Source organism: Coturnix japonica, chromosome 4 (genome assembly GCF_001577835.2).
Source record: "Coturnix japonica isolate 7356 chromosome 4, Coturnix japonica 2.1, whole genome shotgun sequence".
Lineage (NCBI taxonomy): Eukaryota > Metazoa > Chordata > Aves > Galliformes > Phasianidae > Coturnix > Coturnix japonica.
In genome coordinates, this window is record NC_029519.1 from 56,989,639 (window position 1) to 57,005,897 (window position 16,259).

The 16,259-nt window shown below is 38.8% G+C and overlaps 2 protein-coding genes across 10 annotated transcripts in view; both read right to left on the minus strand.

Annotated features, from left to right (window-relative positions):
- ZDHHC2 (zinc finger DHHC-type palmitoyltransferase 2) overlaps positions 1 to 1,520 on the minus strand; it is a 30,772-nt gene extending 29,252 nt beyond the window's left edge. The window contains exon 1 of one of the 4 annotated variants that reach the window (XM_015862345.2): positions 1,503 to 1,520. Coding sequence is in view for 3 of the 4 variants with exons in the window: in XM_015862343.2 (XP_015717829.1) it covers positions 1,021 to 1,381 (361 nt within the window). In the remaining variant the exon portion in view is untranslated. Of the gene's footprint in view, positions 1 to 1,020; positions 1,397 to 1,502 lie in introns of those variants that run through there. The other 3 variants (XM_015862343.2, XM_015862344.2, XM_015862342.2) reach the window with 3 other exon arrangements.
- Positions 1,521 to 7,210: 5,690 nt separating this feature from the next.
- Positions 7,211 to 16,259, minus strand: part of MICU3 (mitochondrial calcium uptake family member 3) — a 43,248-nt gene continuing 34,199 nt past the window's right edge. For 5 of the 6 annotated variants that reach the window (XM_015862323.2, XM_015862321.2, XM_015862319.2 and 2 more), the window contains 2 exons: positions 15,934 to 16,091; positions 7,211 to 9,076 (listed from right to left, as the gene is read on the minus strand). In XM_015862323.2, the coding sequence (XP_015717809.1) occupies positions 8,966 to 9,076; positions 15,934 to 16,091 (269 nt within the window). In that variant the 3' untranslated portion in view covers positions 7,211 to 8,965. Of the gene's footprint in view, positions 9,077 to 13,430; positions 13,506 to 15,933; positions 16,092 to 16,259 lie in introns of all 6 variants that reach the window. The other variant, XM_015862320.2, reaches the window with a different exon arrangement.

The following is a 16,259-nucleotide window of genomic DNA, read 5'->3' on the forward strand; positions in this document are numbered from 1 at the left end:
TCGGCCTTTCCAACCTTAATGAATCTATGAAATCTGAATGCTGTTATTAGTGGGGGGGGGGATAAAAGCTATAAGAAGCTCATCCCAATGCAGCAAGTGCTGATGCCTTTCACTCAAAGAGAGGTGCTAGGCCTAGAAAACATTGCTGGTGCAATGCCCCAGCTGTGCAGCCAAGCTCCTGTACAACATGCGCCCTCTCATTGCATCCTTCCACAAACAACAACAATATATATATGTGTGCAGAATTAGTTACCAGACTGCTGAGATTTTTAACACAAAGAGCTGAAGTCCAGCAAAGTTACACAGCCATACAAAAGCACTGAGCTTGACCAGGGCACTCCCCTTCACCCTCATCTGCTGAGCTGTTGCCAAGCAGATCGACAGCCCCTGAACCTCACCTCCAACATCAGAGCAAAGGGGAAGCAACAGATGATTTGCTGTCGTTTGTGCCATGGAACACTTACACGAAAATTGTGAAGCATCTGAACATCATGACACATCTAAAATGTAAAGACTGTATCCAACAAGATGCACTCCAGCAGGAGCTGAAGTCGGCTCAGGGAGCCGAGCTAGATGAACGTGTAACAGACCCTCCAGGTTCGCCTGCCCTAAACCCACCCAGCTCCCAGCAGTGCGCACAGTCCGAGCGGCCGCGGAGCGCCGACCCGCAGCCAGGTGACTCCCGAGGGCAGCGGCCGGCGTCACGTCCTCCTGGAGATCCGACCAGCGGCAGGAGGAGCCCCGCCGCCCCAAACCTCCTGCCAGCTCCTCCCCGGCACCGGGAACTCTCCGGTAGCTGTCCGTGCCGGCCGGCAGGATTCCCTGCTCCTGCCCGCAGCTGTGCAGCGAAGGGGAGCGCTAACTGTGCTCGTACCGCCCGCACAAGCTGCAGTCCCGGCATCGGGTGTGGCGGCGGAGCGGACAAACAACGAGCACCGTCCCCGGCCCCCGACCCGCCCGTCCCGTGAAACCCTCTGCCTCGCCCTCCTCCCCTTTACCTCCCTGCCCGGTGACACTCACGCAGGCAAAGCTGTGTGACATAGGCGTAGTAGGACCAGCAGAGGATGCTGGAGATGAAGAGCACGGGCACCCAGTAGAGCAGCCGCTGGCAGCGCCGCCTCACGCCGCCCCAGCCGCCCGTCGCCCCGGCTGCAGGCGCGGAGGGCGCCGCCGCCGCCATCTTCCCGCACCGCATCCCGGCCGCGCACTCCGCGTCCCGCGGCCCGGCCGCACATCCCCGCCCCACCGGGTCCCTCCTTCCACGCTCCTCCCCCTCGTGGGGCGGCCCTGCCCGCCCAGCGCCGCCGCCGCCGGGACGGGCTGGGGGCGCAGCCTCGGCCGGTGCCTCTGGTGCTGGATCCGGTCGTTCTTTATGGTGCATCCACCATCTTTTTGTACCCAGGGCTGGTGATATTTGACCTCCCTTGAGAACGCTTTAAAAACACTTGGACAAGTGTTGCCCGGTTTGCAGGCGGTGTTTCACAGTCAGCCAAAATCCTCACCCTGATCAGTGATGACTGGTAGGGCTGCGAGGCTGCAGGAGCCCCGGCACCGCGCCGTGCTGGCACGGGATGCTTGGCGGCACGCAGCTGCTGACTCACCCTTCCCAAAGTTACGGGCATCGTCATCAAAACAGCCCCGAGGTGTCCCAGTAAATCCAGGCTGCCTTACGGGATGTGCGGCCGAATCCTGGCTGTGTGTCAGAAATACAAGGGCCCAGTCCCTGCGTGCTGCTGGAAGCTCCCGGAGTGCTGGCAGTGCGGGGAGTGTGGGGAGCTGCGGGCACAGGAGGCATCCACACTTGGAAGAAGGCTCCATAACGTCCCATGAGTGAGACCATTTCTGCAGCAAAGTAATGGCAATGCGGCTGCTGTTGATTAGAAACAGGATGTGAGACAGGAAAAAAAGAATGACATCAAATACAACATAGGTGTGCCACCAGGTTACAAAGTATGAGGATGAGATGTTGGCATGTTTATTACATTCATGGGGAAATGAGTTGGCCATATAGCTGCAGTGTTTCTAATGTAATGTGAAACCACATGCCCTTGTCAGTACAAGATTAGGCGAGGGAACTTCAGTTAGCCTGGGTGAACTGGGTGAGTGAGTGATGCAGGAGTATGCACTGAGGGGGAAGTGTAAAGCTATAAAATATGCCATGGCAGGAGATTAACTTCACCTGTTCAAGGAAAAGACCAGTGAATGGCTCAGCGGAACCATCTCATCAGTGTACAGTTGTTATGTGCAAGAAAGGAACAAAACTCTGTGCTGTGGAAAGACTGGAACATAATGATAAGAAAATATTCTGTGTTGTCTGGGATTATGGTATGGAATTTGCTTATAATAACTTTGAGAGTTTGATATAAATTGGAATGGGACAATCTAAAACACAAAATGGAAGGGGACTAATTAAATTAAGAAGGTAAAGATATAGCAAGAGGTGCTGAAAAACCAAATGTGATATTCATACACATGATGCTTCATAAAACAAGAGGATAAGGACCGAAACCAAAGTGACACAGACAATAAAACCACTTGGTTTTACTTAATGAATTTACATTTAATTAGTCTGTCTTAATACTAATTAATTTAATTAGTTCAAAATTAGTCTGTTCAGTGAAACAAACAGGCCAACTTCACTTTAGTTTTGCCAAGACCAGGTAATCCTGCCTTGACTGATGCTCATTTCCTTGCAGCATCTTTTGGTCAGAGTGCAGTAGTGTGTCCTCTTCTGCCCTCACCCCATGCCTGTCCCTCTGACTCCATGCCCATTGCCTCCACAGCTATATCACCCTACAGAGAAACCTTCACTCATCCTCCTCCCTCTTCATGGTGTGATGAAGCCTTCAAAGAGGTTAGTTAGCAGCAGAAAACCTCAAGAGAATTTATTAAAAGGATTTATTGCACTATGGTGAAAGTAAATTGTGGGCTAACATAAGTGGGTAGGTCTTCATAGATAGACTTCCTGACCAACTGCCTCTCCGCAATTACTTGGGCCATTGGTGTACTGTTGCTCACACAAACATAGACATAGAAAACAAAGGCAACTGACTGTCTTGTCTTGTCTTGTCAGGGGCTGGGTAGTGGGTAGCTGGGTTTGAAGAAGAGGCCTCAGTGTCTTCAGCACACCGAGGCTTGACAAGGTCCTTATCAGATGGTGATAATGAAACAGGAGCTCTCATCTTCCAGGTGCTCTGATGGGGAGCTTCCTCCTTTGGGTACAGAAGTAGAAGGTGCTAATAGCACCTCTTTCCATAGGAAGCCATCTTCATGTCTTCTGTAGAGGTCTAGTTTAAAAATATTCCTGCGCAAGTCGAAAGCACCACCTTGAGATAACAGTCACACCACGGCTGTCACTGCTGACGTTATGAGTTCTTTTATATTACTGTCAGATCACGCTGCATTTCCACAATGCCTGTTGTGTATGGGTAGCTGTTAAGAGCATTTTGGTGTGTTTAAGAAGTGAGAAACTGAACTAGGAATTCTGATCTTGGCAAGTCATCTATCTCGAGCAAACAGTAGGACAAGGTCTGTACACACATAATGAAATTATCCAGGCATTTTAAGGTATTTTAAGATGTGATCAACAGTTCCTGGTAATCAATCTTGTAAAGTAATAGCAGCAAAACTGAAGGAAATAACAAGTTGGGAGAACGTTTCATATGGTGGAGAGAAATGATCTGTAATTGATAATTTGGCATAAAGAGTCTCTTAAGAGCTCTGTTTTGTAACAGTTTGGAAGGTCATAAAATTTCAAACCAATAAGAATAAAAAAGTAAAATGAGCCACAAAAGGAAATAACCAGAACAACGATTATGTAAATTGACAGTGTTCTCCTTTATGTATATGTGATTTAAATACCCGAATACTGCAGTGAGAGAGTATTTGTCTGGATTAGGTGGGGAATTACTTCAGCATCCATTCAGTTTCCTGAGGATTTAATATCCAGAGATGGCCGTAGACATTCACATTTACAGCCCATTCATGAGTTATGACGAGCAGCTGGAAGCACAACATGTGTAAGAGCTATAAAATTCCACTGATCTCTTAAGACTGACATTACAAAAACTGAGTGTGGAAAAACAAGACTTCATACTGTGAGCTCATTTTAAATTGTCACAGATTTACTGAATGCTAGAACTGTCTGCATGCCACAAACAAGACACATTGCTAACTGGGCAAACCAGTGGCTCTGCAGGGATGTTCTTTGACCTTCATGATAGGGAACGTGCTGGTAGCTCCTCTCCAGAGTGCCTATGAGTGGGAGTACACTTACCACGCATGGAAAAAGAAATCTTCCAGTAGTGTCTCCTTCATGAGAGATATCACTTAGCAAATGCATGTCGCATACCAGCTGGAGTTGAGTACCATCTGTCTATAGTTCATGGCTCCCGGCTACGTGGAAACAAACCACTTGGTAACAACTCCTGTCTTAAACATTCTAGCCATAAGATGTATTTTCATTGAAAGGCTGGCCCAAAGGCATTCACTCCCTTGCTCTGTGCTCACCCTAGCAAGGTACTTTATTTGCAACTGTTAGGACACCCAAACCTGTCTGCTGTTGTAAGCTTTTCATTTTTTCACTTTCCACACTCTCCATAGGAGAGGCTCACTTAACTCCTCTCCAGGTAATGAAATCCTTCCTGGTGATTTCTTGAATTGCTGTTCCTGGACTGTTACAATACTGTATTTGCAGAGTCTGTTGTCCAAAGCTGCATTTAGGCTTATTATTTACCAACTCTTCTGTCACTTTCTGACAGTAATTTTTTCATTGTGCTGTTCCCCCCCCCAAACCTATTCATTTTGAGGTTTTCACTGTCCACTATTTTGCCTTTTTTGCCACTTAAGGTGGAAAAAACAGGAAAAAGTTATAACATTTCTAACCTGTCAATAGGGTTCTGCACAATGCAAAAATCAGGCAAAAATTGAGCCCCGTGGAGTGCAATGCCCCTGAAAAGCTCTTTGTAAGAAAGCTAATCTTCTATTGTTGGGGAGCAACAGAACACATCTCTGCACAAAATGCTGTATTCTTTTTCTTTCCCATTCCCAAGGGTCTGTGGACAAGGTTTTGGCAATTTGTACTTATGAAATTATAAAGGAAACAACTGGAGTAGAGAAAGTAAAGACTTCGATAGCCTCTCAGGGCATTTGCCACAAACAGGGACTCCTGGATTCCTGTTCCTGCTCCTTGTCCCATGCTTTGTAGTGTGATTTCAAGTGCAGGGGCATATTCTATTCACAAGATATACTGTCTCTGGCAAGAAGCATAATTTGCCAGCACCTAACACAGTGGCACAAGTTTCTCTGAATCCAGACTACCATCGTCCTGTTCTTCATTTTTGCTTCTGGAAAATATATTGGAACCATGGCAGCCCACTCTCAGCTCCATTTTTACTGTCAGCAGCCTCTAGTGAACCCTTACACTCAGGGCTGCCTGGTTAACTAGTTCAGCTAGCTGGCTGGTTGAAAACGGTTTGTGGTATTTCTGGATCTCATGCAATTCTCTACATGCTCTTGTTAGAAAGTGTATGTGACTAATTTAAGGCTCAGTGTCTTGCGGCAGAGATGTCCATCCTTGAAAGGTTGTTTTTGTTGCTTGTTTTTCCTTTACAGCACTGCACTCAGCAATGCATCCTTTTGAATCAAGCTTTTAGCTTCTAAATCAGGGTTAGAATGAGCTGGCTTCATTCTTTCAAAACAGAAATTACACCTCGGGCAAATCACCTAACACTGCTGAACAGTAAACCCAGTTACTAAATAAGCGTGGCTTACAGCTGTAGCTGTTTAAAATGAAGGAGGATTATAAATCTGTAAATGAAGAATTTGCAATGGATGTTAGAAAACAGGAGCTGGAACAGTTCCTGTGCAATGACGTTCATTTCAGTTATCTTTTTAAATTAAAGAGGACATATAAGTGCATAACTCAGCTCTGTGTACTTCAAAAGCAAAAACCAAACCAAATCCAAAGCACCTGACCAGGAGTAATAGTTTATTTGCTTACATTGAATAGAAATATTTTACTAAAACTTTAATCTGTTTAATAAGCTGCTATTTCTATGCATGTTTATACCTATAAGAGGTACTTTAAATTACAGTCTTTAAGTACTAATATTTTCTATGGAACTTTTCTAGTTAACAGTAATGTTCACCTGTGGGAGGAGTTTGTAAGTCAAGGTAGTGGTAAAGATTAACAATACCCATTCATGATTAACACACACCCCATGTACTTAATAACATTTTTGTGCATAAGAACTTAATCTATCCAAGGGCACCACCTGCTGACAGCTTCAGGGTGCCAAACCAAAGCTTTCATGGAAAAAACACTGTACATTCAGACCTCACATACGTTTGAAAACATATCAGCTTTGGCTCAACTTTAAGGGGAGTTCAGACATGGCACTGCTATACTTTTGCTTCAGGTTCATTTTTTGAATAGTCAGATTTTGGTCTGATTTTTCTTCTTTGACAAGTAATAGTTTGAAACAGTTACTGGCAAAAGAACTCCAGACACATCCCCAGAGCAGGACAGATCATTCGAGACTGTTATGCGAACAAAGTGAATCAAAAGGAAGTGAAACATTCCTCTATCACTTTCAGGTGGAAAATAGGAGACCCAATAAGTATGCAGGCTGTATGACCAACAACATGCAATTTTAATAATATACACTGCAATGATCATTAGTTTCAAGTGCATTTATTTTGAAATAAAATACATATATTCATATTCTACATCACATATATTATTATTATTATTATTAAATATGAAAAAAAATACTCTTAAAAACTAATCTGACATTTTTCACATTCTATTTTATACTGTGTGGCTACAGTTAGGAAATATATAGAAAAATGATAACATTGTCTCAAGCCATTCATAAAAGCAAAATGCACTGTTGCCTGTAAGGAAGGAGACAAATGATGATGGTTGCTGCTGCCTAATCCAAAGGGAGGACCACTGGTGAGAGGGCAGTAGTGATTGAAGAGGAGTGAGGGGAACTCCTGCAATAACTGGCTACCCCATTTTCCCATTTGTTTTGTTCTTCATCACTCAAGCAGCAAACTGGGTTTTACTTACACTGACAAGAAGCAGTGTGACAGCTCTGCGTACCAAGATGATACATTGAATACTAACGACTCTCTAAATCAAACACAGGGATTACATCTTATCCATGTCCTGTTGTATCAGTTCAAGAAACCCTATGCAAATCTTTTCTGTTTCTTTTCATGCTGTCAGTAGTTTAAGGAGGTCAGGGTGGAAATTTGGTATTTATTGTGAAATGTAAATTAAAATAGCGTTCTTCAAAAGCTTTCTGAACTCACTTTTCCTTAAAGCTACATTTAAAAAGACATTCTAATTAGCTCTTTTTTTTTGTTTGTTTGTTTTGTTTTAACTTTCTAGAGGGTAATTTCTCAAAAAACATCCTGCTTTTCATTTTGTTTTGTTTTTTAAACAGATAATTGTTACAATTATTTCTGAACACAGCTGTACTTACACAGATGCTATATAGTCTTCTATTTGCACGTGATGTAAGATGATATTTGAACAATGTGCACTGAATATAATTTTAAAAAGCTTGCTTATAATCATTTGGAGTAATAGAAGATTTCACACAACCACATATTTGTAGGGGTTGGAAGGGATCTCAGGAGATCATTTAGTCTAACCCCTTTGCCAAAGCAAGTTCACTACAGTGTATTCAGTTTGAAATACTTGAAGGCATATATTGTTCCTATGCAAATGCAGACGTATTTAACATCCAGCCCACCTCTTCAATAATGATATAAAAATTGTGTTTGTGTTTCTTGAGATCTAACACACAACATATAATAGTCACCTTGAAAGGGAGTAAGAAAAAAACACTGCTGCAGAATAGCAAAGAAAAAAATTAAGAGGAAAACACAAGCGTAACAACGTTCTTATGACTGTTTCAGTATTATCTAAACATACAGGACACGAAAGGTCATGGCGGCTACTGACTGCCTGAAGTCTCATCACCTTAGTAAGGCCTAATTTATGTCTAGTATTTGAATTGAAATATTTAAATATTAGTACATGTTGCTCCGTGCTGCTGCATGCATTCATATCTTGTTTTGCTTTTTCATTTGATGCAAACACGAGTTGTTTATTTTTCAGATGCTGCATTCCAGAGTAGTGAATCAGACAACGATAATTTCTACTCAGTGCCACATCTTCATATAAAAGTGCACTATTCACAAGAAACACAATTTTACTCTACCAAAAGTATATAAGTGAATATACACATGGAAATAAGGTCTGTAATAAATACTATAAAGTGTGTTACTTAACAGGAATTTGAATATTTTTACTTCCCTTCAACATAGTACTCATAAGACATCTTAAAATCAGTACAATTTTTAGAGGATTAAATTAATAAAGACAATAATAAGACTTAGAAAATCTGAACATTATAGTTCATACAGTACCTCTCTTAGGTAAATACCTATCTTTCACATTATAATCCATAATCTTACCATAACAGCTTTGTTAACTTCTAAGAGTAATTTGTACATTCAATTCATATGCAATTTGCTACATGAGACATTCTAATTCCCAATTTAGTACAAACATTTAATGGTATTCTTCTGAAAGCAAGTTCACAGTCTAAGTTGATACAGGCAGCTTCTCTCCATTGCCAAAATGTTTGCTTAGTCAGGTGTAATACTTATTTTTGTTTTCCTTTATGTGAGAAACATATCTCAGAAAAACAACAGATATTCAAAATGCATTCTTATAAAAAGGACTTGTGCCAATCAGACTACAGCTCATTTAAATGAAATACATACTGAAAAGTTGTTGTATGAATTCTAGACTTTTAGTGAAAAAGCAGTCTTGTGTTTTCTACTGCAACTGAAAGATTCATAAATCACCTGGGTTAGCCTGTTCTTCAACCAGAGTTTATAGGAATAAATACAGTTTTAACCAGGGCCCATAATCCTGCTTTCTTTATCTCAGCATATCTCGTCTCCGAAATTGTTTCCACAGATCTCTGAGATGTTCACTGGTTACAGTCATCACACAAGAGTAATATTCCTTCCAACCATACCTGGGACTCTCCTGTGAAAAGTGAAGAACATACAATTGGAAAAAGATATTTTTCACTAAAAACATACAATTGGAAAAAGATATTTTTCACTAAAATAATACATTAAATGTTACTGAAACTCATATAGACTCCATGTAAGTTTTAGTATTAGAATCACAAAAAATCAAATACTTCAATGGCCCAGAAGTACTTAAAGTAAGGGCTATAAATCTATATGTAGGGTAAGCTTTCAAACTACATTCTCACAGCACAGAATTAGCATTCAAGAAAAAGCCTATTGATATCAAAAGCTTTAAGAGAGGACTTCCTCTTCATTCAAGTATGTCCTACTCTCTATAGTTTCGTTTCTTCCTTCTCTGTGTTGACATTGCACTAAGAAGTTCACCTCTAGCACAAAATAAAGAAAATAGAAAATTACTGATGTTCATGAAACTCAGGCATCATGAAAAGCCAAATAAAATCTAGGTAGATTATATGAATGCTTCTTTATACTAAGTCACCTTAAATCTCAAACTGCACTGCAGTACAGTAACATTAATAAATGCTGTGGTCATGGATGCCTCATCCCTACAAGAGCTCAGGACCAAGATGGGGTCTGTAGTAACCTAATCTACTGGAAGGCGTCCCTGCCTATGGCAGGGTGCTTAGCACTACCTAACCTTGAGGGCATTCTGTGATTATATGGATAAGTGAACACTGAATAGAAAGTAATAACGGCCCACACATAGCCTGGGAGCCTCACTAGGCTGTATGTTGTCTGTAAGAATCACCAGACCTCCTTATTTCTTCCATTATGCCACACTTGTTGTTAGTACATACACAAAGATGTAGCAGGGTTAAATAGTAAAGCAAGAAACAGGCTAAGGAAGGAATAGGAATTATGTAGGTTACTACAAAGCATCCCTTTTTACATTTTACAAATGTATTTACAAATAATTTTATATTGTGATCCATCAGTATCTGGAGGCAAATGGTTACAGTATCAAGGTGAGAGACTGTCTGATATCTGGTTTTGGTTAAACTGTGTGAAGTTGTTTAAAATATTGTGCTAACACAGTATATTAAAACCAACTATTACAGATTGAAGCCTACATTCCATATATTCTTATTACTCATCTTGTATAATTAATAACATCCAGAAGCTGTAAATATTCAGAAAACAATCTAATCAGCACTATATGACAGACTTCAAATGAAATATTAGAAAGAATACTTACAAGAATGTAATTCAGTTGAGATTTATGATCAATTTCATTAAAAAAATCGTAACTTGCAAAATGCGTTGTGTTATTTAACAAAAACACATTCAGTTAATTAACCACTGCTCTAAGATATGCATTTCCTTTTTATTTTATTAAACAAATTCAGAGGAATATTTGTGAAAATCAGTAAAAGAAATACTGAACCACGTGAACTGGTCATTTACTTCTAAATGTTCTAAATGTATGCCTCATTATTTTATCTACTCTAAACTTACAGACGTAACAGGTTGTTCACGTTCTCTGATATTTTCACATTCCACATTTTCCTACCACTGTATCCAGATATAGTTAAGGAACTAGTCAGCTTTAGCATCAAAAGTCTGAGTTCTGAAACTTCCAGTTACATTTGTAAGATGAGTAAGATGTGGCTATCACACATTTTTCACTTCATCTATTTCAGAGATTAATTAAGTTTTAAAAAACCCCAAGAATCTGTCACTTCTTTTTTTTCTAATAGATGCATTCGGCCATTGCCTATTAGAGAAGTGTGGAAATGAAAAGCTTTCATATTACTAACCACAAGACAAAGCAGAAGACAAGATTGAAGTTTATTGCTGAAATTCAAATAAGGTTCTAAATTCACACTAAAGCCTTCCACATCTTTCTTGAAATGAAAATTTCTTCCCCAATAGTACCCTCCTTTTTTTATTATTATTGCTTCCTAAAAAAACTTACTGAAGATATAGAAAAATCATCAGAATTGAGACTATCTAGCAAACAGCTCTAGTAATGCAAAAATCTTAAAATATTTAAGAATGTATTGGGATACACATCTCAGTTTCTTTACAATTATGACAGAAAATATTTAACTTTAGTAATGTAAAAAAGTCAGCAAAATTGGAATTACATATTAAATCTCTATTACAGTTATTGAACACATAAATAGTTTAGCAAATGGTACTTTTAAATGGACTGGAATTCCTACTGAAAGGACTCTATTAAAAATTTCTTCATAGAATGGTTTGGGTTGGAAGGGATCTTTAAGATCATCAACTTCCAAACCCCCTGCTACAGGCAGGGACACCTCACTGTAGATCAGGATGCACCATCCAGCATAGCCTTCAATGCCTTCAATGCCTTCACAGAGGGGCCATCCACAACCTCACTGGGCTACCTGTTCCAGCATCTCATCACCCTCATAGCAAAGAACTTATTTCTAATATCTGGTCTAAACCTTTCCTCTTCCAGTTTCAAGCTGCTTCTCCTCATCCTATTGCTACACATCCTTATAAAAACTCCCTCCTCAGCTTTCTGTAGACCTCCTTCAGCCTCCTTCAGGTACTGCTACAAGGTCTTCTTAGAGCCTTCTCCAGTCTGAAGATCCCCAACTCTTCCATCCTGTCCCCAAAGGAGAGGTGCTTGGTATGCTTTTGCTCTTGGATAACCTTTTCTTACAACTTTCAAAGCAGAGTTTTCTTCTCAATTCTGTTTGTCAGTTCTCTGCTAATGTGATTTCTATGCTCTCCCTATAGGAGAGTACCTGCTGATGCCAAGTCAGATTCTGGGCCCTGTAGCAAGATCAATGTAGAAAAACAAGCTCTGCAAGAATACTGCCAGCTGCTTGGATCACACCAAGCTTGTGTAGTTGATCCCCAAGGACAGATTTTAATTATTTATCAGAAGGGTATAGTATTCTATATGCTGTAAAGTAAGTAGCATTGGTGCAATGTGGAGATAAACAAGGAGTGCAATGTACTGTTATACACCATTTCAGTGTGACAATTCAAACTACAGTATAATCAGCACTAAGTATGCCAACTATCTTAATCTCTTTCATCAGTTCTAAGTTTACCACAGAAAGTATATCACTTCTTATGCTTTAGCTTCAAGTTTCCATTAACTGACATTTGCTGTGGACTTTAGGAAATGTTAACAATAAATTAGAAAAAAAGTATTATAAACTATATACCATTTTAAACAACTCAGAATAGCTAACAGGATATGTTAATGTAATTCATCACAAGAGACAAGGAGCGGTTACTCAAGTGATGAGCAGTAGCTGATAAAAATGTCTGTAGGGAAGAAGGAGTTTTATATATATGAGGCTTATACTGCATTCTTCACTGCACAAGGAACAGATATCTGACAGGTACCAGATAGATACTAGGAGCATTCTTGTTATTGCACCCAAGGGAGTTACAGGCGGGAAGAAGAGCAGGTTAAATTAACCACCCACCTCCATACTACTGCCTGCAAGGCTGCTTCTAACCATGCTAGAGCACTCAATTAATTTGGTTTCTCCGTGCTGTCTCCCAGCACGTACTGTAGGCATACCATTATCCAATTTAAAAAATTTTCCTTGAGAATAACTGTCCATCATGCAAAATGACAAAATCCCCCACTATAAATCTCAATTGTGTGTATGCATGTCTGTATAGATTTATTTAAATATTTATCCAATTTATTGCATCTCAACAGGCAAATGAAATAATTTATTGCCTAAATTCAGGTCTTGTCTAGGTGTGTAGGGTATCCAAACCTTATGTTTTTATCACAGTCTCTCTTTTTGCCACCAAGCTAATTTTATTGTGTCTGATGTGCTTGACATTGGATTTTTTCATGTCACTGTATTTTGCTCCAGTCAGTCACACACTATTCACCGAAATTATTAGGAAAGCATCATGGCTCTACAATATTTTGACAGTTTCCTGCCAGAGCTTTTCATTATCTTGGAAAGTTTACAGTTTAAACAACATATAACGTGTAATTACAATGCAGACCATACCTGACATTGTAAAAAAAAAATCTGCTTTTCCAGTCTTCACTGGTAAATATTTATTAGAACTTGAGAAATTATTGAGAAGATGATCACAGGACAGACAAAAACAACAAAAACTACATAAGAATACTTTTCCATATCCTAAACACAGCACAAAATTGCCATTGGCTCACAAAACACTGACAGCATGAATTATTGTCAATTCCAGAACCAAATCCTAACATTTCAGTCAAAAAAACAACAAGACATTTTGAGCTGCTACATTGCTTACAATCAGATAATCTACTCTTGAACTCTGAAATGGGAAACAAAGCAGTGACAGTTTAACACTCAGCCATTCCTGCAAGCATGCCAGCACACTCAGACTGGGCAGCTAACACATACCGTGATTTATCTGCTATAGAGTTCCTTCCTCACGCAGGATTTGAAAGTAGTATACCTCTGTATAGGTTTGTAGCCCTGTGGAGCAGAAGATGGAGAAGTGCGCAGGTGCAGACAACATGTGAAGGCAGCCAGAGGTAAGCATAAGACAACAGTATCATGAAAATACAAAAAAATGGCTTTAAGTGACAAATAACTAGAAGATACAGTATAGTAGGTTCTGGGTAAAATGGTTATCATTTAGTCATTATGGCCAGAATCTTTCAGGTAAAAAAAAAAAGTGAAATTTGTAATGGAAAGGGAACCTATTTACATATGTTTAAACCAATCAGCAAATCATTTCTATATATTTTTGTAAGTTTATGGCAATACTCTGACTGACCACTTGATGGCAGCTTAATATACTAGTTGGTTTCAAAACACTAAACAAAGTTACAGGTTACAATACTGTGCTCCCAAAGGAGAGAAATTTCTTTAAATAAACTCCCGAAGACTTTTGTTTTCTCAAAAAATGAATATTTATGATGTTCCTGTAAGAGGGAGTACCTGATTCTTTTCAAGCTTATAAATTTATGGCTATGCGTTTAAGTAGGACAAATAGGATACAGATCTTTTAGAATTCCAGCTTCACCACGCTTCACTTTTGCTTTAAGTATCTTTTCTTCAGTATATCATTACAAAATGTCCTTTTTTATAACAAATGGTCCTCTTAGTGAAATCTGTAATCACCCCAAGGTTCTTCTGGGTAACATTTTAATCAAACAGCCATTTAAAAAGTTGAATTACTTCAAATTACAGACCTGTTATAATCTGATATTTTTAGATTTATTATTATTATTATTTTTAATGGTACCCAGGAACTACACTGATCTGAGCAGGCAAGAACTGTAAGTTACTTAATATTAAAATCAGGCATTTACACTTCATAAAAAGGTTACATTCTGCCAAGGCAAAAGTTTCCATGTTACTAAAAACTACTGCACAAGAGAAAATAATGTTCTTTCATCTGTATAACATAACTGACCAAACCTTAATACAGATTCAAAGCATAGTTATTAACAAAGATTTGTTAGTTGTATGTTAGTTTTGATATAGCACAAGACAGTGTTTGAGCCCACCACCATGTAGGAGCTATGGAGTAAACTTTTGCTTACTCTACCCACACTAAATATCCTACAATTTTTCACGTACAAACAATAGGATGCAATTAATTACACTTTCCGCCAATTAGTTCTGGGCAAAAAGTTCTTGTGTCTTCTCTAGCTCTCATTCTAAAACTAGATGGGAGGAGAAAGATGTTATTAAAATAAAAGGGAGGATTTTTACAGCTTTCATTTCACAGGCTACTACAGACTCCCAGAAGAATCAGCTTTGTGTGAGAAAATCTTACTTGAAATGTCAATTGGTAACTTCAGTACTGCAGCTGTCTTGGAATACTAATGATAATCAAACAAGCCTGAATATTGGTATGTTTAGGAAAAACAAAATTGAATATGGTATTTCTGGTCACTGAACAATAGGACTAAATCGCATCCCATTCTCCACAATCCAGGAGATATCTAATATCTAAATAAAACTAGACTTGATTTATGAAGGAAAGTGCTACTTGTCCTCACATCCTTGTGTATTCTCCACAGTTTTTTATGGAGTTCATTAGAATCTTTTTTAAAGGTCAAGGCAAAAGAAATATACGAGTAAGTTTAAATAGTGCTGGATGACAGATTTTCAGGGATTATACGTGATCTCATTCATGCATTTTGTGGCGTAGAAACATGTAAAACATTTACAAGAATTGCTTAGTAAGCAGACTGTGTCCTGGTTAAATTAACAGACAGTGGCACACTTACAATTGGTAAACAATTATAACATATAGCTGGACATCTTGAAACAGTAATGAAACAATTGTCATTCCCACACAATAATAAAAGGATTTGAGGACCAACAAGAAAATAAGCTCATCACAAATGCAGTGGCTGTTATCCACAGTTTAATATTAGATTATAATGTTACCAAAAATAAATAATAAAAAAAAATAAATTATTCCAAGTAGACTCAACAACATGGAAAGTTTTCAAACTACATGTAGAAAGCTAATCCTGTGTGACTAAAATTACATTACAGAAGTAATAAACTGAAATGTGAATTACAGAAATCATCATACACATCTTTTGGAAAAATTAAAGTTCAACATTTATGTCTATCTAGCAGGTTAAGCTGTAGCTAAGAACAGCACTTTGCATTTGATTAAAAATATTAACAGCTGTTATATGGAGTGTGATTACTGTACTATATAATAAATGTTATGTGTTCCTTATATTACTTTGTAATTTAAAAAATATCCAAGAATGTCAGAAGGCATTTATCTCACAGACTGCTTTTGGATTTCTATATAATGTATTTAAACATATGAACTGTTGGTTTGCAACATACCCAATGCCACAGATCAAAGTAAGAAGAGGCCAGCAGTAAAATCAATTAATATAAATTTAAAGGTTAAAATCCTTACCCTAAACCCTCGATTAAGTCTATCTTTCATAATGCCGATAAATTCTTTGTAACTCAATTGGTCATCTCTGTCGACGTCAAAAATCTTGAATACTGTGTTCACCAAATGTGGTGATAGCTTTACACCTGTGGCTACATAAACAGCACGCTTGAATTCATCTACATAAAGAAAATATCAGAAGAAAAATTGAACACAGAAATTTAAACTCTGAAATCCAAGCAATCTTTTAAGTTTTCACACTTATGTATTAAAAATAATAAAATTTGAAAAACGTAACTGAATTTAATGGGTTTAACGCAAGTAGTTCTCAGCTATTTTAAAATAAC